Source organism: Falco rusticolus, chromosome 5, assembly GCF_015220075.1.
Source record: "Falco rusticolus isolate bFalRus1 chromosome 5, bFalRus1.pri, whole genome shotgun sequence".
In the NCBI taxonomy this organism is placed as follows: domain Eukaryota; kingdom Metazoa; phylum Chordata; class Aves; order Falconiformes; family Falconidae; genus Falco; species Falco rusticolus.
Window position 1 is genome coordinate 75,089,640 of NC_051191.1, and position 27,863 is coordinate 75,117,502.

General features: G+C 39.8%; 1 protein-coding gene across 2 annotated transcripts in view; it reads left to right on the plus strand.

The window, feature by feature from the left end:
* Window positions 1-27,863, plus strand: part of RASSF8 (Ras association domain family member 8) — an 89,456-nt gene that overhangs the window by 41,221 nt on the left and 20,372 nt on the right. For both annotated transcript variants that reach the window (XM_037388963.1, XM_037388962.1), the window contains 2 exons: window positions 24,998-25,144; window positions 26,976-27,169. In XM_037388963.1, coding sequence (XP_037244860.1) covers window positions 27,067-27,169 — 103 coding nt within the window. In that variant the 5' untranslated portion in view covers window positions 24,998-25,144; window positions 26,976-27,066. The remainder of the gene's footprint in view (window positions 1-24,997; window positions 25,145-26,975; window positions 27,170-27,863) is intronic.

Consider the following 27,863-nt stretch of genomic DNA (forward strand, 5'->3'; position numbering starts at 1 on the left):
TCTTCCCGGTGATGATGTGATCTCCATGTCTATGCCTCTTCCAGCTGTGTAAGAGGGAGACCCAAGGGTAGTGTGATTCTGGGGAGTGTGCCCTGAATGAGAGGAGACTCGTGTCCCTGGCTCCTCCAGTTGTCAGGGCTTCTCGGGCAGCAGCAGCTGGTGGCTTGTAGGTCAGCTGTGGCTGCACATGGGTTTGGGGACTGCAGGCTGCAGCTGCCTCTTGGGTTGTGCCGTAGATGCACTTGGAGCAGGGGCTCCAATCCCCTTTTGGTTTGGCAGAGTTTGTCATTTGGGGAGGGCAGCATTTTCTGGAGCTTTATCTTCCAATACAAGTTTGGCAGAAGTACTGTGACTATGTAAACCACCCCCAACAACCCTGCAGTGCGACTGTTTCACATTCTTAATGTGAGTGTATGCTTAAAACACAATGCTGGATATGAAGACATGTCCTTAGCTCAGCAAGTCAGCCATTGCTGAAAATCCAGAAGAGATGTCTGGATAGCAGGTCTTGTTTTTCCTGAAAATGGATTGATATTTCTACTCTATGAAAAATTGGAATTAGAATTCAATGCTATAAAAATATATACTGTCAGATTATACATTGGTATTACTTTTCATATTACTGCTTAGACTTGAGTCCTCTGTTTTATGATGTAAATTAAGTTGGTGAAGCAAGTGGGGGAAATTCTCTCTGCTCATGTGTTGTGGAGTCTGAGCAGAAGGCAGTTTTTCTCTGCCTTGTCACCATTAACAGGCTTTGCTTAAAGCTAATTTCTTTGGTACATATGTCAGCTTTTAAGTGGTACACTTCTATACTGATCACATGTCCTTCTGCGTCTCTATGTACAGAATACCATTCTACAGCTCCTTATATTGCAAAGGCAAATACAATATTTTGTAGTAGTATTCTCTTGATAATTGAAGCAGGTGAGGGACCAATATAACTGAATAGAATAAAATGTCAGTCATTTGCCAAAATGATAGCTTGTCATTGTCATGTTTTAAGTTTTGTGTATCAGAGGCAAACAAATGTATAGCACCTTTTTCTTATTACAGGAAAGGCTGAAGCACACAATCATTGGTGGTTCTTCCAGCCCTGTAAGGATAGGGAGTAATATTGCATGACTGAAAGTATTTACTTTCATTGTCCTTAATATCATGTAGAATGTTAACTCATAGAAATATAGATACATGTATAAAATGCACTCTGTATATTATATAGGAGGTTTGCTGAAGATTACATGTGTATTCCTATATACATATGTACAATATTAAAAATGCTGTGTTGTCTTGGAGTCTAGCTTTAGAGACTGACGCTGTCGTAAGTTGTATTTGGGAGGTCTTTTTGGTTATTCATTGAAGTACTTTCAAGTTCTAGGCATGTTATGTATCTTTAATATAAATCGGTTGATTATTTCTAAAGCAGACACTTCCTGAGTGTTAACTGCTGCCTGCAACTGACAATATATTCTTGCTAAACAACATGATGAATTCTGTATGGTGGAGTAGTACCAGCAATGAAGATAGTCCTGGTCTCTTATTTTTTCCCAGGTGACATTTAGCCAGAGCATGCACATACATATATGTATAATTGTGTGTGTATATATGTATGTATATTAACCTGTAACGCCAGGAAACTGAGAATGTGGTGATATTGAATCAGGTTTTCTTCTGCAAAGTTAAAATATTTGTTTCGACTATATTTAAGTTCCTTTTGGTGGAGCAAGTCGGTGGCTAGTTGCTAGGTGACTAGTGTCAGTCCTTTATTTGTCACTTTGAAATGAGCTGTGTGAGTTATGCTCTTTGATTTTATTGTATGAGAAAAGGAGGTATGCACCTGCTAATAATTCATGAAGATGATGCTTACCCATCTTCAAATGGGGAGATTTACTTATTTGCCTTCAATTTTGAATAAACCAATTATTTTTTTTTTTCTTTATAAGCATCACTAATTTATGTGACTATACTTTGCTGTCAGTTTTGGGGCTTGTGACTTTTGTGGTATGTGGCTTATTAGAGAATTTCTTCCCAGCTGAAAAAATGGAGTCATAATAGATTCTTGTACTTGGGGGAGGGGGGGGGAATCTGCTTTTATTCAGTGTCAATCAGTAAACAAAAGTATGAGGAAACCCAACATCATACTTGTATGTATTTCTGTGGTTCCCTCATGGGAGAAAGCAGTAGAACTGAAAAATGTTTAGAGGAGGGTAGTAAGGATGATGAGAGATGTGAGCAATTCAGTCCAAAAGAAAACCAGCTTAACGTAGGAGGGAAGCCTACAAAACTATGAATGAGATGAAGGCCAACAGGACTTACTTTATTGACTCTAGCGGCGCAAGAACCAGTGGACATCAAATGAAGGATTTTCAAATGAAAACTAGGAACCTAGTTCAGAACAAACAAAAAGGAGGTAAGTCTTCATAACACAAGAGTTAGATCTGTGGAACTTCTTGCCATGAAGCTGTGGAGACTGAAGAGTAGAAGAGAAGTCCTGTTGAGGCTATTAAATACAAGTCACACCTGTGAGTACTCAAATTGGGACCAGTTACAAGCTAACAGGGCTTTCAAGAGAACTATAAAGTATTCTTGCCAGCCGTTTTGTTCTTCCCTAGATACTTGGTGTGACTCCTTGTTCCTTTTATTTTGACGGGCTTAGGAATTTTGATGTCCAACATTTTATTTCTTCTAGCTTACTGAGGCAAGGTCTCAATCTTTTCCACAACAGCATCACTTAAGGTTTCAGGTCCTGCTCTCTGTTCCTCCACAGAGGCACTACCCTTCTCACTTCTGCTGTTTCTTTCACACAAGTCATGTAGAAAAGCTCGCTCTTGTGCTGAGCCTTTTGTTTCCTTTTGAATGTCATAGTCACAGGTGTAATTGCCTTTGAACTGTTTACTAGTAGAGGTAAGCTGCTGCTGGTCAGAATAAATGTGGTTTGTGTGACCAGATGGTGAAAACTCTTAGTCACCCTCAAGGGTGATGGAGTTTTCTCTTGGGGGCTTCAAAGACCTACCATGTAAAGTCAGTATCAGTGACCTGCTTAGTGATGAATCCCTGCTGGACACAGATTTACAGGGCTGGGTGGACATTTGGTCTTGGTCTAGTATGCCTGTTCTTATGATCTTCAGGTGTTATAGATTCTCTGGAATTGTCTCTATAGCTTTGAAAAGTAGTAGTTCAGGACAAGCAAGTTTTTTGTGAGCAGGAGGTGGTCCAGGACCCTTATACTTCTTCATAAAACTTTCAATTCATAAATTAGAATTTCAGTCATGTCTCTACTTGATTTCAAAACAGAGGAGTGACTTTGAGAAACTATTGTCTTCCACAACTTAAAGTTTTAAGTAGGAAAAATGGACAAAAATAGACCTGCTTGAGAATTATGGACTTAGATGAAAGTTCAGCGTAGGTCTAATGGCTCTCTAAATTGATTTAACTTGCACAAAGTTTTAAATACAATTGACAAGACCTTTGTTTTGAGACACTTCAGAGGCTTTCACTAGTAGCACATGCTTTTTTTTTTTAGTAGTGATATTAACATCTTCTGGGAAGCTTTGTAGGCAACAAAACCAGACTGTTGGTGTTCTGAGCATTGAAACTTAATTTGTATCCTCCAGCTGTGAGTAACTGTTGGAGTGTGGTGTGGCCTGGTTTTTTTTTTTTTTTTTTGTGAAGTAGGTGTCTTTGATCTTCCTGAGCAGGAGGAATACCTCTGCTACTGGCTGGACGGAAAAGCCTGAGTGTACTCCCTTCCAGAACCATATTTCTGTTATGTAAGCAGGGTGGAATTTTTTTCATCTGAATGTCCCAGGTCATGGTTCAGAAAATACCTCATTTGAGGATCTCGTGATTTTCATCCTTCATCTTTGCTGCTGGTATCTACTGAAAGAAATTAAGGGATGGGACGAGTTCCTGGATGCTCTCTAAAAAGATGTCTCGTTCAGGCAGTTTTTCCTTTGACATGCTGGGAAGTTCTGGTTGAGATGAGCAATAATCTCAAAGGAAACGTGCTGCCTCTCACATTTTCATTGCTTCTCTTGCACATTTCAACTTACTGTGTATACACCTTTCTCATCCTGTCTTTGGCTTGAGTCAGTACAGAAAAAAAAATTGCTTTGACAGTGTTATTGCTGGGATCCTTGAGTTTTGCTGCATTCTTTGGATTGAGAAATACTTTTCATCTCTTCTGTTTCTTTATTCCCCACTCCAGAGTTGAACACTGCACAATGTACCTCTTGTTCCCTTGCTATCTCTGTTGCAGCTCTTTAATGACTTTGCACCTATTCAGACTGGTAGGATAGCATAGCTGAAGTTGAAGACACCATGATGTGTGCATCTGTTTCTTTCCTTTTCCTCACTTGTTCACCTTTTTATTACATGTACCTTCTTGCTTTCTCATTTAAGGCTTCTTTTCCTTCCCTTTCTTACTGTCCTATGTGAATCTCATGTCCTTACATAAAACTCAGATGTTATATCCAGATCTAAATAGTTTGTTTACATTTGCAGCACTGTTACTTCAAGCCTCTGGAATGCATTTAAAGTTGAATACTATGACTAGGTTTCTGGGGAAAAGTACTGGTCTTATGTTTAAAAAATACAAAAATTCTGCCGGTGGTTTTTTAGAATTGGGATTCCTAGTTTTCTTGCCAGCTGAGGGCATACTGAAAATGGAATGTAAGTGGAGACAGTATGTCTGAAAACAAGGACAGAAGTATTGCTAATAAATGACAGGGAGCGTGGTATGTGGAAATGCCACTTACATGAAGAGACAGGAGAGCCTAGCTTTTCTGCTTCAAAAATGTTTGATTTTTTTTTTTTTTTCCTACTTGAGACCTAGGTCACCACGTTCAAGCCCTGGGTGTTGCAGGCAAACCATTTCATACTCTTCCCACCCCCCCCCCACCCCCACCCCCACCCCCCCCCCCCCCCCCCCGAATTTATTGAGCTTTGGCAAGGTTTGCATCCTCTTACTGCTATGCTTGTGGGGTTGGCTTTTTCTGTAGAGCAGTAAAAAGAATGGGATTACGCTAACTTGAAATTTAAAAGTTAACCTGACTGAGGTGATAGTTTATTTTTGATTGATTTATTGATCACTAGGGAAACTAGTAATATTCTAATCTTTGTAGTAGCAAGGTATAGAAGCCCTCACCTGATAACTTTTTAATGACTGTGTACCATTAAACACCTGGGAGGAAAAATATGTACATATGACCCAACTTCTAACAGTTCCAAGTTTTTTTCACTTGATGTTTGCATAGTACTACATAAAAATGTAGGTTTTGCACCCTGCAACTGCAAAGACAGTATTGATTTCTGCAGTAATTGCAATGCATGTGAGTCACCTCTCTCTGGCAGGAAAGAAACTGTGCTTTTTGGAGACATGTCATCCTGACAAAATATTTTTTTCACTTTTTTCCATGAAGGTTTGACAATTCTGTAGACTGCTTCCCACAAAGGATAGCTGCACAGTGTTTTAAAACAAGAATGTCTAGGCTTTAAAGAAATAGAAGTTTACCTTTCAAATTTCATTTGTTAAGGAAACACGCTTTAATTGATATCTTGAAGTGAGGAAGAAAAAAATAGCTAAATTGTGTCAATCTCATTTGTCAAATCTGCAAAAATCTTACTTAGAAATACCTTCAAGTTCATATTCAGATAATTTGTCACTAAATAGGAAGACAAATGTGGATGCCTGTCTTACTTCACACTTTTAAGTCTAGCTTTGTAGCTTTAAAAGTAATTTCAGATTTCTTTTGTATAACCTTTCCTAGGTTTGAGGAGACTTCTAATTGAAGCCTTGAAGCTTCTTCAGCAAGCTGTAGAACCACGCAGCTTGTCACAGAGCTGGCCAAGTCTGACACCTGTCACCTGTTACAGGATTATTACATTTTGAACAAAGCATCCCTTTGAATTCCATATGGCAAGGCTTTGTTTCTTCACAAAAAGAAGAGGCTGAAGGCCTGTGTGCTTTTAAAAAAAAATCAAAAGGTTAAGAATCCGGGTTGCCTTTAAAAACAAATAATCTGTGGTTCTATATATCTCTTTGTGCTGGGTGAGGAATTACAATTTTCAGAGTGGTGGTCTTCAGTTCACCAGCAAAGTCCTTTTCAAAACAGAAAATTAAAAATTAAGGTGTGTTTACCTTTCCTATCAATTTGAATTATTAGGAAGGAAAGGAAGCAAAGTGTTTGGCTGCCAGAATTCATTGTGTTTATATTTTTTAATAGATCAGCAGTGAGCACACTTCTAAAGATGTTTCAAGCCTCTCCCTTGCCGGAGGGCGTTTGAATTGACATTTCTACCACAACCAGACTACAGGATTTCTAAGCTGTTTCTCTTCAGTTGGGTACATCGAGGCAGTTTGCTGCTTTCTCTCTCTTGATGGCCACATCTCCGGGAGGTTCCCAGGGTTCAAGTCCCTGTTGCAGGGAGCACCTTAGTTGCACATGTAAAGTGGGAGAGTGTCTGGAATGGTTTTCCTCAAAATCCTGTAGCCTGATGATTAGCACAGTTTCTTAGGGTGTGGGAGATCCTAATCTCACTTTTTTGGTTAAAGTTCTCTTACACCAGGCTGTTGGCAAGGAACTGGTATATGCACTTGTGCATTTAAGGTATTTCACTAAGTGAAACTATGTAGTTTTAGCATAAATACATGATCTGATGTTAGAACATAGTTCAGGAGCTTTATAACTTTATTTCACTTCTGATCTGGAGAAAGGTCATATTTTTAAAGATGCTTGTAGTCAGATCCTTGCTTTCAAGGCAGACATTGTGTATGCTTAAATTTCCTGTACCAAGTGAAGCACGTTTGAGCCTCTTCAGGCTTGAGGCTCCCTGTGTTTGAGCGGAAAATGTGATCTTGCAGACTGTGATGGTCTTTGTAGATTATACAGTAAAGATTGGCAATGTGTGTTCTCTTGTCCAAGAACCTTACTGGCAAAGTACAAACTCCAACACAGTTTCACTAATTTAGTATTGTAAAATATATTGCGAGTAGTTTGCTGTTATTAGTTGAAACAGATCCCTTATTCAGTAACATACTTGAACAATAGATACTTAGTTTTGTTGGCAACCTTTTTCATATAAAAGGTAAAAAGAGTATGTGAAAGCTACCAAGTGTATGCCCACTCTTCTTCCCCATGCTGGAAAAAGTTATTAATGTTATTTAAATGCTTTTAGAACCCTGTCTACCCAGACAGGAAGACAGATAACTCATGGCTCTGCTCAAACAGGGTTTCAGGAAATGGGGAGCAGTGACTGTACAGCAGTGTTCATTTGTGAATAGCTTTGGTGTGTTTTTCTTTGAAAATAATGCTCTTCCGTATGGTTTTTAATTTGGTTTAGAAATGTAAGACTTCAGAAACGTACTTGATTTTTGAGAGGCTCTGGCAGGGTCAGGTAGCTGTAATAGTACTTGAAGGGAAAGTGCTGTTAGTGCCTTCCCTGCAACACAAACAAACAGGTTTGATTGGTTCTGGTCAAATAAGTATACAGACCTGAGAAGACTTGCATCTGAAGTGGATGCATAGTCAGGAAGCTGAAATGGGTTGTTCTACTGAGGCTCCTGTAAGGATGTAGCTTATTAACCATTTTTAAGTATTTTCGAGTAAAATAGATGGAAGACGCTTGCTAGACTTTTAAACACAGAAACAAAGGCTTTATTCAAGAAATGTAATGTAGCAATTAACATGGCCTTGGCATTTCAGCGTAACCAGTGATGGTAATGTGGTGTTTTTCCACATCGGATGTCTTCGAAAAACGGGACTTGGTCAGTTTGGAGGTGGGCAGTGGTGTGGCAGTGGCCTGTTTCTCAGCCAGCTGTAAACACTGCAGCACATGTGGCTGTGCGTTTCCTCCCTCCCACACCAACTGCACTCTCCATCCCTTTCTTTGAAATAGAAGTCACAGCACACAAGTGAATGCAAGAGCCATTATGTGAATGCAAGAATATATTAATATATATTTCTTGTTAACTTGTCGTGTTGGCTTAGTTCTCTACTCACTTTCTCAAGTAAACCTGTCTGATTTTCTTGATATCAGTATGTGAGCCATTAAGGGTGAAGCACTGCTCATGCTACTCCGTTGCTAAAAGCACTCTGGCAGTCCGTGTCTGAAGCATGTGTAGGGTACTTTCTGCTATGCCATATGTTAGCGATGCATTCATCGCTATGATTTGCTGGTCAATATGCTTGTATGTGCTTTAGCTCAGCTCCTGATTTTGTCTGTGTAGACAGTGCAAGGTGGAGGTACAAAGAAATAGTAGTACACACTCAAACCAAAACGTGACGAAAGTGCTTTTGCAGACTTGTTGGGTTGCATAATTTATTTATTGATTCTGAAAAACAATAGAATGGGAGTCCTTGTCAGAGAGTCATAATTTTTTGCCTGCTATTCAGACCATGCAAGCTATGTAATTCCCTCTCCCCTGCACATACTTTTCTCACCTTTTTCACATAATCATAAAAGTATTGGCTAGAAGTATCCTTAGGAGGAGCTCATGTAGTCCAGCTTCCTGTTTAAGCAGAACAATCACCAACACAGCTGTGGATTTGGTCTGGCCATGTCTTGAAAATCTATGGTCATGGAAGTTTTCACAACCAGCCTGGCTAGGCTGTTGTAGGGCTGCCCTACCCTCTCAGAAAAGAAGCTTTTCCTAATACCTGTTCTGAGTTTCCATGCTGTCCCTGGTCTTCAGAGCTCTTTGGATGCTGGTTGGAATGCTTTGTTTTCCCACACTAGCATGCTGGGGTCCCGGGGGAGTTAGTACTCTAGCTTCCAAACAAAATGTCTTAAGGCAGTTCTCTGAAGAGATAAATGACCAAACAAAAGTACTTACAGTACTGCTGCTAACCTAGCTTCTGTTAAATATGTATAATGAAAGCTTTTTGGTAAGATTTAATACTATTTCACATCTTAATATTAAAAGCTACTTCAGAATTCGGTGAGGAAAAGAAATTGCCCTTTCTTGTTTACTTTTTATCTGAATGACTAACCATGAGGAAAATACACAATGGTTTTATTAGGAGAAAACAAAGGAAAAGGAGATCAGCAGTGTATTGTGTAGTTGACAATCTCCAGTTCAATCTCTTCAATATATCCTTAAAGAGTTGCTTTAGAGGGTTGGGGGCTTTTTGGAGGTGGGCAGGGGTTTAAGGGGTAGGAAGTGAATCTTTGCTGTCTTCATAGCTAAAGAACCTCATATTTTCTTCCCTAAACCATAGGTCTACAAAATACAAAACTTAAATGTGAATGCAGGGAAACACCTAGAAAAACAACCTGCAAATAGCAGTGGCTTCCATCTCATAGCTCATGTGGTCTGAGATAGAAGAAAATCTGGATTTCTGCAAGTAACATCAAACTTTCCATTTTCAATTCCATCATGGGTATATAAATCTTACCCTGTGTTTAGCTGCTGAAAATTTATGGATGAACTGAAGAGAGAACTTTATCTAGAAAATATAGGTGGTAATGCAGTTCTACAGTGGAATGTCAAATGCCTTTACTTTCCTAGGAGATGTCAAAAGTACCTACAGAATTACTTAAATCGCCAACTTATCTTTGCTATCTCAGTACCAGTAACGTATTATGGAAGTGTTTTACAGCTACGGAAAAGCAGAGGTTTTAAAGGGACTTGTGTGTCGTAGTCTATCACAAGTGGTTTAGAATCTCTTTTTCCTGTGACATGTACAGTCTGTTCCATTATAGATTCTAAATTGAATCCGTTACTTTTTTTAATATCAGATCTGAGATATACATAGCATTGGTAAAATATGCTCTTGAGCTGCAGTAGACCCTTTTGCAGGGGCATGAAATGGGTATAAAGGTATTGTGCATGCATTACAATAGCATAACCTTTTCCTAGGTATGCCAGCTTTACCTGCTAAGTTTACACAGAAATTTAGGAATAATGAGATAAAGTGTTTACTAGTCAAATGGATGTGGCTTCTACTCACTTGAAAGCTTGTAGGCATGTACAAGATGGTTTGATTTATTTTTTTTTTAAATAAAGTAGCAATAGTTGCTCCTAAAGAACATTTCTAAAACTGCCCTCTGCCCTTCTGTGTGAAACCACAGAGGTGAAGTGGAGGCTGAGCTCTCTGTGTCTCAATAAGCCTGGGCAAGTGGTTCCTGATGCTGAATTCCCTTGTTGTAAGCTGGGAGGATCTGAGCGCTGCAGTGTTCCCTTAGCAGTTCTGTTTGGTTTTAATTACGTTCACTTCACTATTTAACAAAATTTTTGTCTCTCAATACTGTATCCCACACTCTGCTAGCTAGCATGCGACATTTGGCCTACTTGGCTTGGTTCCTCTATTAACCAAGAGGAAGGTTTGCCTGTGTGACAGTTTTAGATGATAAGCTCCATTGGCAGTGACTTATGCTGAACTAGATTTGAGTTGAATTAAGGTTTCCTATTTTTAATTAGTCTTTACACTGTGTTTTAGTGCTTTGCATTTTCTTCAGCTTTCTCTTGCTACAGTGAGAAAATACATGTGTGTAATTGGTCATTACGACCTGTTAGGTGATTTTTATGTTTTCTTGGGAGTCATGCAGTGGATTTGGAGCGTGGAGTTTGGGGTTCTTTTGAATGCCTGTACTGGCTAAATATTGAGACTGTTGATAGACCTCTGCAAGAGATTTCGTGTAGTTTACACAGGTACTGCCCTGGGTCAATTTAAGGATCTCAGAGCCTGAAGCTCATTCTACACCTTCACTGGTGCAATTTTAGTCTCTTTCCGCATGTTCTTGCAGTGAGCTGGCAGTAATGCCACGGGACATAGCCAAGTTAGTTCTGTGCAGATCTCATAAGCTTAATGTTAACAAAAATTTCTTCATACTAGGATATTTCAAAAGCTTTGGGGGGGAATCTGTTGTCCTTCAGTGAGAGTGGCAGTAACATTGTTCTGTGGTAGACTTCTATTTGAGAGAATGAGCGGTTTCTACCACTGCGTTGAGGCCAAGGCAGCACCCTTGGCACTTCTGTCTGACAGAGACAATGTCAAGGCTAAAACTAACCACAGATTAGATAACTCGGGTTGAGCTTCAAGGTGAAATCCTTTTTCATAAAGTACTTGAAGGGCAACTTGACCTCTGCAAGAAAGTTTTTAAACAAAAAAAAAAAAACAACAAAAAAAACCCCACCAAAAAAAGACTGAAGCCTGAACATTATCTACCAGTTATTGTACTGCACTCTGTTTCCTCTTGTCTTGCAACATTAGAAGAAGTGTCAGCAGAAGCAAGACATCCTAATGGTTATGTTAGCATAACAGGATGGAAGGTTGAACTGTTCTGACTGATCCTTGAGTGCCGAAATGAAATCAGAATTGAACAGTTTCTGGCGCAGATTCATTTAACAGTCAGTCTTACTTGATCCATGACTTAAGTTGCTTCAGGTAAGCTAAACACTGTTTTAACTTCCCAGTTAACATGCATATGTTTGCATTAACCTGCCCTCGTATGTTGACAGGCAATAGGAATCACAGAGCAATTCAGGATGGAGAACTTCTGAGACTGGGCTAGATGATATAGCACTTGTCCTAAAATGAAGCTGATAGGCTGTTTTGCTCTGGAGAGTGCTTTCTTCAGAATTTGCTGTCCCTGTGGTATATTAAAATATTGAAAAGCTAAAATATTATCAGTGAGCTATTTTCAATTTGTTGTTTAGTGTGAAGGTATGTCTGTATTGGCTTGTTTTCTTCCCTTGGGTTAATGCTTTCAGAATACTAAATAATTGTTTTTTTCCATGACAGTTATTGAGTAACTGATGCCAGAACATATACCTGGTCCTGTTCATAGTCACTGTTGGTGTTTCAGAGTGTTTGAGAGATGGCTTTTGTGTTTCAACCTCTGAATGTTAATCTGATATTCACCTAGTGGTACTGTACTGGAGACTCTGATCCATACTTTTTTCTTTTTGTGTTTTGGTAAACCTACAGTATGGGCTTCCTGAGTTCTCATCTGTGCTGCCAGGACTGTGTACGCTTTTCTGTGGAAGGATTTAGTTTTTAATCCAAACTCTGTAAGCAGTATTAAGAACTGAAAATTGTTCCTACCATAAGAATGCCTTTAATTACCAGATCTGTAGAGCTAAAATCCCCCTTGGTTTTTCTGCAATCTTGTGTACATTGGGGTTTTTTTGGCTTTATGACATCATCTAACATAATACTTATTAGCTGAAAGCAAAAGATGGGGTTTTAGGCCCTTCAAACAAAGAAAAGTCTAGAACTTGCTCTCCCACTTCAGGGGTAAATACATACAGTATCCTCCTCATCCCATGGTCTGGCATTCAAATCCAAAGGGAAGAATTAGGTACTAAAATTCCTGAGAAGGACTTTGAGCTGGGAATGTTCTTTATCCTTACCCAGCCTGACCGAAGGCCTAAAAGCAAGAGAGATGTTTGCAGGTGCATCTGTCTTGGGTGTCTGGGCACACTGACAATTGGTGGCTGTCCTCAAATATTTACCTCTGTCCTTTCGCCCCACTGAGTGGGAAACTCTGGTGCTGCAGATTTCATGCTACATTCTTTCTGGGGTCCAGGAAGAATTCCTGCATGCCTATAAGGAAGTCTTATTCTTGATCTGTCTTTACCAGAGAACTAACCCACACAGAGTTGCTTCCACTCGATGTCATTCATTGTTGTCTTAAATACTGCTTTCTAAAGCTTTCCTGTCCATTCTGGAAGTTGAAGTACTATCAGCGGGGGTTTGGTTTCAAGCCTGAAACCATGCTGCTCAGATATCTGTTCTGACACTGTTATTCTAAATAATATTCTTCAAAATGCTTATGCAGCATTGTATTTGTTCTGATGCAAAGGTAGAAACTCATACCCCCTTTTGCTTTTCCATTTCTGCAAGCGTAATATTTGAGGGAAGAGAAAGCATGAGAATCAGGCAGGGTTAGTATCTGATTTTTTTCTGCAGGTTTTCTTAGCATGTTTATCCTTAAAAGTATGTTTTGACAGAGTGCAGCAGTTATTGTGAAGCTGACAGTGGATTACAGCATTGTTTGTTTAGGATTCAGAATCCTGGTATTAGATTGCTCCTTGTCAGCAGAGTGCAGGATGTACCACATGGTGTTTGCACATGGAAACAGTATGACCCCAGCCCTAGCAGTGGAATTCAGATAAAGTGATACTGTTCTCTAGTTTCCTTTTCTCCATTAAAAGGCATGAGATTGTATGAATATAGCTTTATGCTGTAGCTGAATGTGCCTTAAATTTGTGTAAGTGAAAATTGGAGGTATTATGCTCTACCTCTGTATACACCTAATGTTAAAGCACTACTAAAGCAGTAAAGTATGTTACTAACATTGAAAGCTCTCAAGTTTGGTTAGTTCAGCCCAAATGTTTCAGCTTCCAACGTCTAGGACGCCAGTGAGCTTTTGTAAGTGGAAGGACTGCAAACAATTGAACAAACAGGACTTCAGCTCCAAAGTTGTTTTTTAATTAAAGGCTTTCTCTTCTGCAGACTACTCCCACATAGAGGGTTGGGAACTCCTAAGTTTCCATGCATAGAATTTTTCTTTATTCCCCTGGGAGGACAACAAACTTGACCACCTACAAAGGATTCAGATATTGCAGGGAAAGCAAACTGCTTCCTCTCCAGGCAGAGACGGGCTGGGTATGAAAATAAGAGGTGAAAGTTTTGGTTGTACTTTTTTTTTTTTCTTGCAATCCATGTGCAACATGATTTCATTTTACAGATAAATCCAAACCACTCCTATCTACTATTGACTGTGGTTACACACACAGATGAATTTTCAGGCAGTTATAGTAACTGTTCCAGATCACAGTTTAGGTTGGTCAATATGTCAAGGAGGGAATTGCACTAAAATTCATGTTACGGTAAAAATGCATTCAAAGTGAGCTTACTGTGATCTTTAGGTCAGGGGGCTGGGTTTCTTCCTTTGAGAGCAGATTTGATTCTTTCTTTTCAAAATGTTGCTGAACTATATTGCTTCTAAAAGCAAAAAGAGGAAAACAATCAAAACTTTGTGACTGGAACATTGTGAAGAGCTTGTTCTATACAGCCATCGTAGTCTATTTGGAACCCTCAAATTTATAGGACAACATACTTTGTAAATTAAGCTTTATTTTATGAGCTCATAAGGAAAGAAAACGGAACATGATAAACAAGGGATCAGTCCCCTATATACAGACTGGTTTAACACATGAATTTGCTAATTCATCACTTAATTCATGAGGTTTCTAACTCACAAGTTCTCTGATTCATGACTTGTCACCCATAACTGGTAACTCCTGCACCTATGAGTGGAATGGTTACCTAGCCAGCGGTGGGAATGCTCCTCCTTTCTCCACTGTCATGGGGTAGGCATCCCATTTATTGCACAAAGGCCTCAGTGGTCCAGCTGCTGTTGGATCTACTTCAAAAAGTTTTGGGGTAAGCCCATGCATTTATACCATCCAGCTAGGAAGTTTGGTCTATACTGTCTCCATGAGTTAGCATATTCTGAAGAAACTACCAGACAACCAGTATGCACGGATTATGGCTGCAGGAGATGGCAAGATGCAGATGGTAATGGCTGCGTAATGACTCTTAGCTCTTTTGAGGTCATCGTGTCCTGCCTGTGTATGGCCCTTGCTTTGACCTAATGGTGCTGCTCACAGCATGCATCAGCATGAGCAGTGTTAGCCAAAATCTGAGCAGGAGTTAACAGCCACACTAGCTTGTAGACAGCAGAGCTCAAAGCATTGTCTAGGAGCTCAGGGACAGTCTGGGATCTTCCTGTCCGCAGTGGAAGGCTGCTGCCTTGCAGTCCTGGCTCTTCCAGTACCTTCCTTTTGACTGCACCTCTACAGAACATGGCTGCTTGTGAACTGTGAATACCTTTCAAAGGACTTCAGCATGGGATACCTGTATGTGTACAACTTGCTGCTTATGCAAGAACATTCCACTCTAAAGTGATAAAGGTTTGAGCAATCTAGTTCTGCTTCTCAATCTATCCATATCCATTCAAAACCAGGATCATGAAATGCAAAGAACTGCCATTAGCAAATTGGGCACTGTAACAAAATTTGCGTACTTGATTTCTGGCAGATAAACAGTTATTGTAACCTTCCTAATACATTCCCTGCATAGTATACAATAGACTTCACTACAAAGTTGATCATTAACAGCTCAATGTGTTGTCTATACATCTACCGAGCTGCAGGCTATGTTTTCCATTATTATATTGCCTTTTCTGCTACTGTGCGGGTTGCTCAACTCTGTCCATGCCCATGGCTGGGTTATTTACACAGTAAAAGAAAGGAAGAAGAAGTAAAGGAGAAGGGAGAAGATCATGAAGACTTAGATCAGCATTTGTTCCAGAACCTTGTTCTTTGCATATTTAACTTTGTTACAATACAATGATTTTGTGAGGAGGGATGGTGACACTAGAAGCTGTTTCTATATCTGGGGTGGGGAGGAAGGAGAAGAAGGTTCTTTAGGTGACTAAATTTCCAGGGGTTCCTTGGAAAACTTGAAGTTCACTTATCTACAATAATTAACACAAAGATTGTTTGCCCTTGGAATAAAAATATGTAGTGAAAACCTTAAGCAAAAAAAAGAACAACTCAAAAGATGGGGATCTTGGCAAATAAGATCAAAATTTTGAATCACTGGAGTACATCTGGTTTGGGCCACTCCATTTGTGGTGATTGAAGTTGCAGAGCCTGAGGCCTCAGCAGTTTCTGGAAATTAAAGTTCCTTGAACATATGAAACACATAAAAACATATGCTGTGTGAATAAACTTAAATTAGTTGTTACTGAAACTGTAGGCCTTTGTCACCTCTGCAGTAATGCATGTGTCCCAAGGACTTGCATGCCTCTATTTTGGTTGGTTTGGTGAGTGTTTTTTTAAAGCTGGCCTGCATTATATGGATATGTTGTAAAACACTTGTACTTTATTTTGTATGGAAATCCAAGAAAATTTGATGTACAACTGTGCTAACAATGTCCAAATCACAGAACGTTGAATTTTTCTGCTGGATTACTAATGCTTAATACCCTTTTTAGAGGAATTGATACCTTCTTGTTGATAAAGATGGTTAGAAGCACCTGGGCAATTTGCAGCCATTAAATGTTGATGTTAAATGTGGCTTTTAATGTGTTCATTAAAATTCTTTAAATTCTCCTTTTTGATATATTATAGTTATATAATTTAGGTTTTAATTGTTGTTTTGGATGTCTGGACTCATTAATGCTTTCTGTTTTGGATATTAGATCTTTATTTGCTCACCAGCTTGCAACTAGCAGAAACTTTCTGTGGGCCCTTCCCCTTAAGTTCTTTCCAGGATTTAGGTTGCTTGCTAGGTAATTGTGCTTAATAAGCTATTCTGGCCTCCTAATGTTACATGGTATTGTATACTTCCATAGCTGCATATCAATAAAGATTAGAAATCCCAGCAACCACTTTAAAAAAGAAGCTGGCCAGGCTCTTTTTGTTAAGATCTGTCACAAAGTTCTAAATCCTTAACCCTCTGTTAACTCATTCACTGCTGCTGATGGCTAATAGCTGTCCAGACTACACAGGCTGTTCTGTGTTTCTGTGGAGAGGAGTCGTCCACAGAAATAGGTACTGTTTTTAAAGTTTGGTAAGAAAGAGCAGTGGAAACTAAAAATGTACTAATTGGATCTCTGGTGGGTTTTTTTCCTTTTTTCAAAAAACCCAACACAAACTACAAGCTGGACTTTGTATTTCATAAGCAGTCTGATGGTAGCCCAGAGCACATGAGCACCTCTGCTCTTCACACAGCTTTACTGAGCAGCTGAGATGCTGTTTTGTTTAACTTGGACCGTATGTTCTTCAGTAGCAGTGCTGGGCATCCCAGGCATCTCATAATTAAGTTCAGAGACATATGGTGAAGATGCACTGTGATAGGAGGAATGATGTTAAAATTCCTTCTGGAGGGACAAGTGTACTCCCAAAAGACTTAAGTCTCCAGTCTTCTGGATGTTTTCCAGGAGCTCTTTAAGCAGATAGTTGTTTGTCTTGGCCTCTCTAAAAGGCAATACAGCCTCAAAAAGAAGGTACGTGCTGCCCAGTGTGGGTAGGCCATGTGGAGAGGAGTAGATTAAGATCAGTTAGCATGAAGAGCAGTAGGATCACAACATGCCAGCTGTTGATCCATTGTGTTTTCATAGGCACTGTGTGGAAGTAGGTTAAGGGAGAATTTGAAGGAGGGTAATGAGATTTAACTAGTAATTTAATTTGGTGGAGTTTCTCTTCTGTGTGCATGTCTGGGGTGACTTTCACAAATGGACCATAAAGTGCTACAGTTAATTTGGGAAAAAATGTCTGAGAAGTAAGAAGGGCAGAGATGAGTGTGGAAGGGCTTCCTGAATGAAAAATAAGTAGAACCCATATAATGTACTAGAGAAAAGGGGAAGGCTGCTTTGCACTCTCGGCTTTTGGCAAGCCTGCTGACTCCAGAAAACTGTCCTGACATCATCATTCTGGGCAAATGGACAAGATGGGATTACTCAGGGTGCAGTGAGGAGGAAGATGTAGTCATTAAGAGTTGGGATGAAAGCCTGTAACTGCATGGCCAGTAATGAAAGGCTGTATCTCTGGACAGAATTGACACAGTGTCTGAAAATATGGGGGAAATTGGTAAGTGGAGAAAGTGGTGCTGCCCTAAAAATTGTTGCAACAGAGATAGAAGGTAGAAACAGGAAAATGAAAACACTTTTTTTTTTTTCTTGCTATATTGAATTTGACCTAACACCCATTTTTCCATTGGTATTGCAGACTGACTTTTGTTTAATTGCTGTCAACTTTTGGCATAGAATCCTGTTTTTCCTGAAGAGCTCTTTGCTGGGTCATTCTATGAATTCTTTAATTCTCTTTGTAAGTGATCTTTGCAAGACTGCTTCCCAAGGACAGTTGTGTTTGCAGTAATGATACTCACCTCTACACTTGCTCCTCCCAGTGAGTTTTAGTCAAAACTAGTGACTTGGAAAGTGTGAAGTTCTTCACAGTTTTGCTAAAATTATTAGCTGAATAAGGTAGATATACCTAAGTATACTCACCTCCTGAAGTGGTGTTGCAGTTCCACATCAGTTTTGAGGCAGTGTGGCCAGCTGGCCAAGCAATGTAGACTTAGCTTGGAATTAACTGTAGCACCACCACAGCACTGAAAGCAGGACTATGGGAATTAAGTCATGCAGTTACTTTAGTCCATAAGCTATTGCTGTGTATTATGGTTACCTCAGATTTTGCTCTAATAAGTAAAATTACCCAAGCTCACAATTGTCTGGAGAGGGGAAACAAGTGATCCAGCTGAGTCCTATAAATGGGAATAGAAGCAGTGAAAAAGTTCTTTTGTGCTTGGGGAAATACGGAAGTAAGCATAGTCGAGTGTAAATTTCAAAAAGGGATGGGTACCCCCACTTGTTTCTCTTATTTGCCTTAACTGTAAAAATATGTTCCAGATTGCTGGGAGAGTAACTTTAAGAATTATCAAAGAAATGTCGTGAATAATGTAGCTGCTCTCTGAATAAAGCTTTGAGATTATGATTTTTTTTAAAGTTATGTTAAGTTGAAAGTGCCTCACCTTATTTCTGTTTTATGAATTGCATTTAATTCCAGTGAGATTTCTTTTCAGTAGTCATGTAGTACTGTGGCTGTAAACCATATACTTGCTTGACTTTTAAAACTTCAGCTAATTGAAATTTAAATAGATATTTAAGTAAATAGATACATCTTTACATCTGTAAGATGTATGTTATTTGGTGCATCCTTCGGTGCAAGCATGCAGGTGGAGAAATGGGCTCATTTGCATCCAACATTCCCAAAAATATAGAGGAAGAGGGTGTTGTGTTTTGGTCTGTATCTTGAAATATGAGAAGTATAATAAGGTTTTTGTATGCTTTTCTGAGCTTTATGAAATTTCTTCTCAGTTCACATTTGGAGTCCAAGGAACACCTCACTCTGACAGCTGTGACTCAGTGTGTCTGTGGTCAGATGACAAAGCTCAGCAAATGTTGCATGTGGGCTGACTGAAGCGTAAAGCACAGTTTTGGCCCTACAAAACCAAAAGTTAAGCCAGTTGTTGCCAGAACGGAGCAGATGACCTCATTGCCAGTAGTGTAAATACTGGCAGTTGCACACTAATGCCTTCAGCCCGTCCCTCAGCTGGCCCTAAGTGTTTGCAGAGGAACCGTATGGGGAGAGGGACATGTTGAACGGATGGGGCTGTGTCTTCCTTGAAACCAGCTGAGAGGATGACCTATTCTCTCCCCTTTGAAGCTGGGGCATCTAGAGGTGGAAGGCAACTTTGAAGTAAGCTGTGTATATTGTAGCTTCATACAAATATTTTTCCTACAATGAAATAGCTTGCTTATTCCTCTGTTCTTTGCTTTGTTTTCTTTCACTCCCACAGCGTATTTAGACCATGTTAGAGATGTATAAATGTGACTTCCACTTAATGCTGCTATTAATAAAGTTGTGGTTGCAGTTTTCTCAAATGCTTTGTATGTTTGGTACTAATGAAGAACAAATACATAAAGGGCTCTGGAAGACATTACAGTGTAGTAAACATACGCCTGTTGACTTGAGATGATGACTCATGAGATGTTTATTTAATGCATATGACTTCTTTTTTGAGCTGTTTGTCACAGTATTTATATGCAGTGCCATCTCCTTTGCTGATTTATCTGGAAAAAGATATTAATCTGCCACAGAATAAAATATGTCCCAGCTGCTAACAGTCTTAACCTCTGCCATGTTGCTAAAAAATATACAGCCCTTCTTAGAATGGTGATGGATGGTGAGGCTTTCTAGGATGGGTCCAGTCAGTCTGGCCTCTTTAGTAGGATTGGGATGTTTCTTTCCTATTGATGCTTTTGTTAGTAGCTGTAATACAGAGTGAGGGAAGAGAGTGCTTCATGTAAAACCACCTGCAGATGATACTTTAGCCCTAATTCTGAAGCAGAGTCAGTGTTGGAACTTAGTAATTAAGCCTGCTTGAACTAGATTTGACTCTTATCAAAATAAATCCTACCTCAAGAGCTGAAAGGAAGTGGTACATTCAGTATTTTGATTTGCTGTTACACAGCTTAAATATAATACTTTTAAGTTTTAAACTTCTGCTTTGAAACTGACTAAAATGTAGTTAGTAGAAGCAAAGATCCTTGGGACTCAGACTTGAGAGCTATCACCATCTCTGAAATGCCCTTGGGTTTTTGTTCCTCCAGCCCATGTGGAGTTCAGGTGCTTTTTATGTCTAATCTTAGGGAAAGGAGAGTATTAATTTCAGAGTTGTTGCTGTTGAATTAATTCAAGCATGAGAGTGAAACTTGCTCTTAAAAATGCAAGGTTTTCTTCTTAAGAGTGAACAAATTAAAAAAATTAATAACCCAGCTGTTTCATTAGCTCACCTGCTCATCTGTCTCCTTTCAGACATTTTGTGGTGATTTGAAAATGTTACAGAACACGGTTGTGTTAAGCCTTGTGGCTTCAAAACTGTGAGTCAAGATACAAGGTGTGAGAGACTATGATGGGTTTTGAAAGCATTAGCACTCCAGCCATCAGTATGTATTTGTGACAGCAGGCTGAACTTAGTTTTCTGTAAAGGCAAGTGAATTTTAGACACAACCTATGATGATGAAGATTTCTAGCTACCTTATCTCCAGTACTGCAGCTGCCAAGTTGGTGAACTCTGTTTTGTGCTGCAGCTCAATTATTGCTAAATGGTATCTCCAGGTTTTTCCAGTTTGTTACTTGTAATCATGAGCCAGCTTAGTGAATCAAATTGGTGGTAGTGGAGAAAGAGCCCTGGTGCCCTGTTAATGAATTTGGGGATGATCTTTGTATACTGCTGTGGCCTTCAGCTCGCTCATTAAAGGTCGCCAGGGACAGCAAGACTTGGATACAGCCTTCATCTCTTTTGTTGATTAGGAAAGAAATAAAAAGGGGGAAGGAGGGGAAGAGACAGGTTGTGCTGAGGCCTTTGAGATGGCAGTCACTTGTTTCTATGTGTCTGAAAAGGAAACGTACTACATACTGGACGAAGATGGCTTAGAACAGCAGGCAACAAAAAATCCAGAGATGCAAGGGTTGAGATTAAAACATTGTGAGGCAAGAAGATGCCCTAAAGACAAACACACTTCCTGAAGTCAGCGATCAGACTGAGACTTAAAATACTGAAGATAAAAATACAGCTTTCAAGGTAGAATTATTATTTCAACTAATAACTTGCCTGATAGTAGCCATTAATAAAATTTCTTTAAAAGACATGATGGAGTGGATGAATTCTTTACCTCCTCTTATCACTCCCCCACCCCCAAGTTAATGGTTCTTTCTGACCAGCTCTTGCCAATACAAAGAGAAGAGAGACTTCTAATTTGACTTTTCTGTGCTGTAAAAATTGTAGCTCAAGGAGAGGTGGGGGATGTCCTCTAACTAGTGAAGATATCTGTTGTAGCATCCCCTGCTTCAAAACAATTATCTCGTTTCTCTCCCCACTATATTGTTAGCTGTGTTGTGCAAGGAGAAACTGCAAAGCAAGCCACAGTTCCTGGACTAGACAGCTGAGGGTTCTTGGGTGCAAGTCAACTAGTAATTTGTCTGAGAAACTGTAACTGTGGGACTTCTGGAGAATTCTAGGCTATCCAGAGGTGAGGCAAGATGTCTAGCAGCCATTGTTGCTAGAAACAACCTCTTTTAGTGCAGAGTTTGCATAAACTTGCATGTGGTGCTGTCTTCTCCTCTCACAGGTAGTGTGTATGTACACAGAGTTTGCATGTGTCTTGGATACTGCTTGTGGCATCTGGATTTTGGCCTGACCATCTTTTGGCCAGTCTCATGTGAGGAAAATTCCTTGGTGCTTAAACTCTCTCTCTCAAGCTCGTTCTCAACACTATAATCTTCGTGGTTGTGGGACCTGGGGTTGGTTTGTTTTAAGCAGTGCTTATTATCTCAGAGTGATCTTTGGGACCGGCAGAAGAGTAACACTCTGCAAGAGGAGATCGCTTAGTCCCGCTGAAAAAATTGGATGCTACCTCAGTAGAAACGCTTTCTTTTCAAATAGTTGTATACTAATTTCAAAACAACCTGTTCCTTTCTAATAAAATTGTGTGCAGAATGTTTTTCACTTGATGTTTTGACTTGAACCTGCTGTGAAAAGTTTTTGCCCATTTATTGATGGGAAGCACTGTATTTGGTAGGATACTTAGCCTCCTCCCTTGGACTGATGAAGGAATTTTGCTAAATACTAGTTAGTTTGTTTCCAGTAGCCAAATCTGTATCTGCAGTCATCTTTATCTGGAAAATATTACTTTGCCTTATACCAGGATTCTTATGGTAGAGAGGATCTGCCAAATGCCCCCCTGTTCATGGGGGTACTGTCATGCTCTTCTGGAGGGTTTATAAGCTCTTTCAGGGCAGCTGAACAGGCTTATTTGTACTTGTAGGGAGCGTGGGGTGTGTTTGTTTATTTTTCTTTTTCAATCAAGCCTTGCTTGCAACTAGCTATTAACAGTTTCCAGCCTGGGTGGAACAAGCCGCCTCTTTGTCCAGAGCCTTATCTGGTGTCATAATAGGGAAAGGCAAGGAGCACAACTGTAGTGCACAGAGAATGAGAAGTTAAGGGAAAGTGCTAAACTCTAGATGATGTTTGGTTATAGCTAATTATGAGTGAAAATGTGCTCACTTTTAAGTATACTAAACAGCATGCTGGTTATTTGTTGGGGGAATAGAAAGCTACTGAAGTGGTTGGTCAAAATTCTGCAGTTGGCGTCAGCTGCAGCAGGATTTTACCCCTCACTTGAGATGCGTGCTTCTTTCAGAGGTGTGAACTTTCTAAAGATTAGAAATGAGATGAAATCAACATCTTAAGTTTAGCTCTCGCAATCTCTCATGACTTAACACTTCTGTCAAGGATAGATAGATCTCGAAAACATCTGCTTGGAACATCTCTTTTTCTTAAATACAAGAAAAGCGCTTTTGTGCTTCAACAGTTCTGCCTATCTTCTGTGAAGTTGCCTTTTTGTAGTTTGTAAACTAGCTGTGAAGAGGTAGCCAAATAGTAGTGTGTGTGTGTGTGTATATATGCTGGATTTTTCTACACTTATAAACTGAACAAATATCTCAAAGAGTAAGATATCATCAGCCAGTTAGCATAAAAAGAAAATTCAGGGAAAAATTGTTTAATGCATGGCGAATGATGTAATGGTGGAGGCTTTCGGCAAGGTTAGTGGGGAGTAAAAAGCAGGTGGGAGAGGGGGGTGTGTGTCAGACTGCAGGTGCCCGGTTCCACTCAGAAATACCTGTCCCTATGGAGCTGATCACGGTAAAAGCGGGGTGATGCGGGGGGAAAGCTGTGATCAGAGGCATGCTTTGGCTTGTGTGCCTGTGCTCAGTACATTAGCTTTGTGTTCCTGTCCCCATCATTGCTAAAGTAAAAAGTTATGCATGAGATGAACTGGGTTTGAATTTACAGGACTGTGAAACCTTAAGTGAGCTTCCCCAACCCCCCCCCCCCCCCCAACCCCTTTGATTGGCTTCAGAGAGAAATGTGTACGGTATTGGGGGTGAGGGTTATTTTGCCTTCCATGTTGCAAAAGCGCGATGTGCATTCTGGACACAAACTTCAAGGTGAGGAGTGTGTTTGGGGCTGTCAGAATGGCCCTCGGTGGAAAGGCAAAGAAGCTATTGATGGTACATGAGTTAACTGTCAGCAAATAAAGAACTAAGTACGTATGAAGGAAAACTAAATGCTAATAAAAAGGTGTTATATGGTTACAAGTGGGAAGCAGGAACAGTCATCTGGCCAGAAGGTTTTCTGGTTTTCAGACCTCTCTGTAAACTTCTACTGCACTCCTGGAAACCAAATCAAATCCTAGATTTATTTTTTTAAAACTTACTGAAGATTAGCATTGCTTAGAAACTATAATGGGACACTGATTTCGGCACATTTCTGATGTCTGTGTATATTCTGTTTTTAGTGGCAGGAACCTGAAAGAATCCCACTAGTGCCTGTGGGGCACACAGTCCTTGAATTCAGGCCTGCACGTGGGTCCGATGGCAGCACGTACCGCAAGCTGCTTTTATTGGTTTGCTATCGCTATTTAGTCTATTAAAACTATTTGCCCTGGAAGAAATGAATGAGAATATTTCCCCTGAGCTTGGATGGTTTCAAAGACACTTTGTTCAAATCATTTGCTGCTTCAGTGAATGTTATTTTCAAAATTAGAAGTGTCAGCAAATATTTTGTTATTAAATGATGCCTCTCTTTAGTAGTTTTTGGGTTTGTGGTTTTGGGTTTTTTTTTTAAAAAAAGATGGACAGTAGGAAAACAGATGACCAAAACTGATCTGCACTGAACACAAGACTGTACTTTGTGTGCTGACTGGAGGGAAAAAATGCACTTGCTGGCTTGCTAAATCGAGATAATACTTTGGATGTTGAGAGACAGAAAAACAATTAGAGCTGTCGAATGCTTTGCTGATGCGCACGTTGTCACATGGGGAGATGGCTTGTTTTGTGCCCGTAAGTCTGAACTGTTCAACTCTCAGCAACATAGTAAGTTAATTAATGAAGTTCTTCACGGCTGGGCTTGGAATGTGAGGTCTGTTTATCTGTGAAGACAACTGGCCCAGGAATAAACAGCAGAGGTCACTGATGTGGCCTGTTAGGAGGCGTTCTGTCAGTCACTGTTACATTACAGGCTCCTAACAGGCGGCTTCTGCTTAGTTTATTGGTACATTAAGACAGTGTTAACTGGACTGAAGTGTTTCTGTATTTGTGCACTTAGTACTTGTGTGGATAGTAGCTTCCTTTGAAGTATGTAACTATGTGGGAAAATGTTTGTTAAAAGTCTTTGACCTCTTTGGGTTTTCAGGTGCTTACTCATGCCTCAAAATACTCCATTTCTGTATATACTGGTATTCTTAAAAACTATCGCCTTTTTCTTTTTTTTGATTAATTTTGCAAGCATATTTGACATCTGGTTTTGCTTATACTTTGGACTCATTTGTGTTTCCTTTGTTTTCCGAACAGATACGTTTGGACAGGGATTTTGGGGTGTGTGTGCTAGACTGACTTTACAGCAGACTTGCTCAGTGCTTCTCCACGAAAGCTCACCCTGTCGATGGAGTGTGACACCCCCAGGCTTTGAGGTATGCTGCTGCTGTCACAGCTTGTCAGGTAAAGATCAGTGTGTCTTCTGGATCACGTGTCGATATTTGTCAGCTGCTGCATAAAGTGTTTGGTTGTAAAAGGGAAATCATCTTTTTGCTCTAGCTTGAGGGCTGTGCTAGTACATCTTTCTGATGCAAAAGGAGATGTGCACCTCGCCAGGAGAAAGTGGCTCTTGTTAGACTGTAAACATGAACTGTTAGCATAGTTTTTCCTGCACCATTTCTGCCTCCATGTGCAGTTCTGTTAAATCCATCAGCATCATCAGATTCCACATTTCTTGTGTAACCCTACCCAGTTTGTCTTCACTGATCCCTAAATAACTCTCAGATTTCTTTTACTCTGCTCCCATGTTATCCATTTTCCTGGTACTTAATTCTTCAAAAATATTGTCTTTAGTTTTATCACTTTATCCATATTGGATTACCTGAATACGTGTGCTCCTTTTATCATATTATCATGGTTTATTTTTCCTCTATGTGTTTAAATAACTCAGCTATCTCATTAGGCCTTTTTTTTTTGGTAATTTTTAGTGGCGTTTTGGTTTTGTTTTTAGAGCAATCATTGGTAGTTTGGTTTTTGTTTCAGTTTTGGGGGGAGGTTTTACATTTTTAAGATGACAACTCTTGGAGCTTTTACTTTTGAAATTTTTGAAATTCAGCATCTCAGCATTTCTAGCTAGAAATTTACTTTTGTGAGCCATGATGCCAGTGGATCTGTTTCTGCAGAAGAAAAGCAGCCCCTGGAAAAGCTGAGCTCATAGCAGGACCACTAAAGTTCAGATCAGTAATTGATCTAGAAGTTAACATAACGTAAACCTTGAGCAGCTTGACTATTGGTAACAAGACAGCAGAGAGCAAATGGCTGATTGCTAATCTAGCTCCTAATTATGCTAGTCCTAATCCAGCTCCCTAGATTTCTAACTTCATTTCTATGCTTCAAAGTTGTTCTTGCATTGGAGGGCGGAAAGAGAATTTTGGACTCATGCAACTTCTTTGTTTCAGACAAAAGCAACCCTCTGACCATTTTCTTTCACTTACAAACCTAAGGAATTTTCTTTTCTAAAATTAAATCAGGAGCTAGTATGATTTTGGTGTTATTTCAGCAAAGGCAGTAGAACCATGCTCAAAACAGAGAACTTACTAGACTAGATGATGTGGCTTGCTTTTTTGTTTAGTATCATTGCAGTCCCTATGGAAAAACCCAGAATAACACATCAACCAAAGTCTGTTTCCTTACAGAACCAGCACAGTGTTGGCAAGGGTTAAACCAGCTCTATAACACTTTCCCTGATGCATCTTCTTTTGGAGAAAGAGAAAGCAATCTGTCTGCCTGCCTTCCTTTCTGGGTTTCCCAGCATTGATCTAAATATACAAGTTTGTTGGGTCTAGGAACCTTCAGCTGCTTCTGTATGAGAGCAAGGTTGGACTCATGGATGGCTGTAATTAAAAATGTTTCCCCCTTCTTTTGCTATATCACCACCTGCTAGAAATTACTGAACAAACACTGAAAGCATCTATAACCCGTCCCTTGAGACATCCCGGCACTATATAAAGGAAGAGGAGCACTTGTTACGAGAAACAGTTATGAGTTACTCCAGAGTTGTTCAGTGCTATTTCTCTTGGTGCTCTTTTTGTAACAATTTTTAGTATTTTTAGGAAACAAACTGTGGTGGAACTTCTGATATGTGTACAGAATGGGTAGACGTTGCTAAAGCGTGGGATGTTTGATTCCTGTTGTTTTTAAAGGAAGCTGTGTTGCCTCTTCTACCCAATAGATGTTAAGGTAAATTTGCTTGGTGATGCCTCACTATAAACACCAGGATTTTCCTCTCTTCCAGCTGCTGAGAAGCCTGCTGCATTAGCTCTGGTGTCGCTGCAAGTATGACTTGACTGATTTGCATTCATGGCTCTTGGATGATTTGGTGAACCATGGAGCTCAAAGTATGGGTGGACGGAGTCCAGAGAATTGTGTGTGGGGTCACCGAAGTCACAACATGCCAGGAAGTTGTCATAGCCCTTGCTCAGGCTATTGGTAAGTAGCTGTCAGCTGGATGTCTGGGAACTGGGATGAAGCTTTTTTTTTATGAAGCTAAACTGGGGGAAGGTGGGGTTTCACTGAGTATCAGTAGACCATGAATGTACAATACACAGTGGGATAACCTTGCAGTGTAAACTTGTAGCCTTTGATTTTTACCCTGTCAGAGAGAGATTAAAAAGGAAAAAAAGAAACACGTTGAAATTTATAAACTTTTATTGAGTACAAATGTATTCTCTAAATAATAATAATAATAATAATATACTGTTGTTGTCAATGTTTTCAGTACCAAAGAAATACAAAAGCAGTGCAAAGCAATTGGTTGGCTTTCACAAGCTAATGAAATTCCTTGAAATTATACACACAGTAAGTATCCCTAGCTATACTGGGAATAGAGTAGATCAAGGAAACAACCTTCAAGTTCTCCTCTTACTTCTGCACGCCACATAACTTGGTACTGGTGAAAGGGTAACGAAGTCTGTTTGGTGTTAGCTATTTGCAGAACAGGTTGGGAAAAAAACCTAACAACCGTTCAGGCTCCACTACAAGAAAAAGCATTCATTCAGTCTTGTCAGATCTTTCTCGGTGACTGAGAGCATCCTGAATAAGCCTTAAGGATTAACTTCATCCCTTCAGTGCTTCCTGTGCTGAATCTTATTCTTCGCTAAAATTTTATAATTGGCTTTACTCA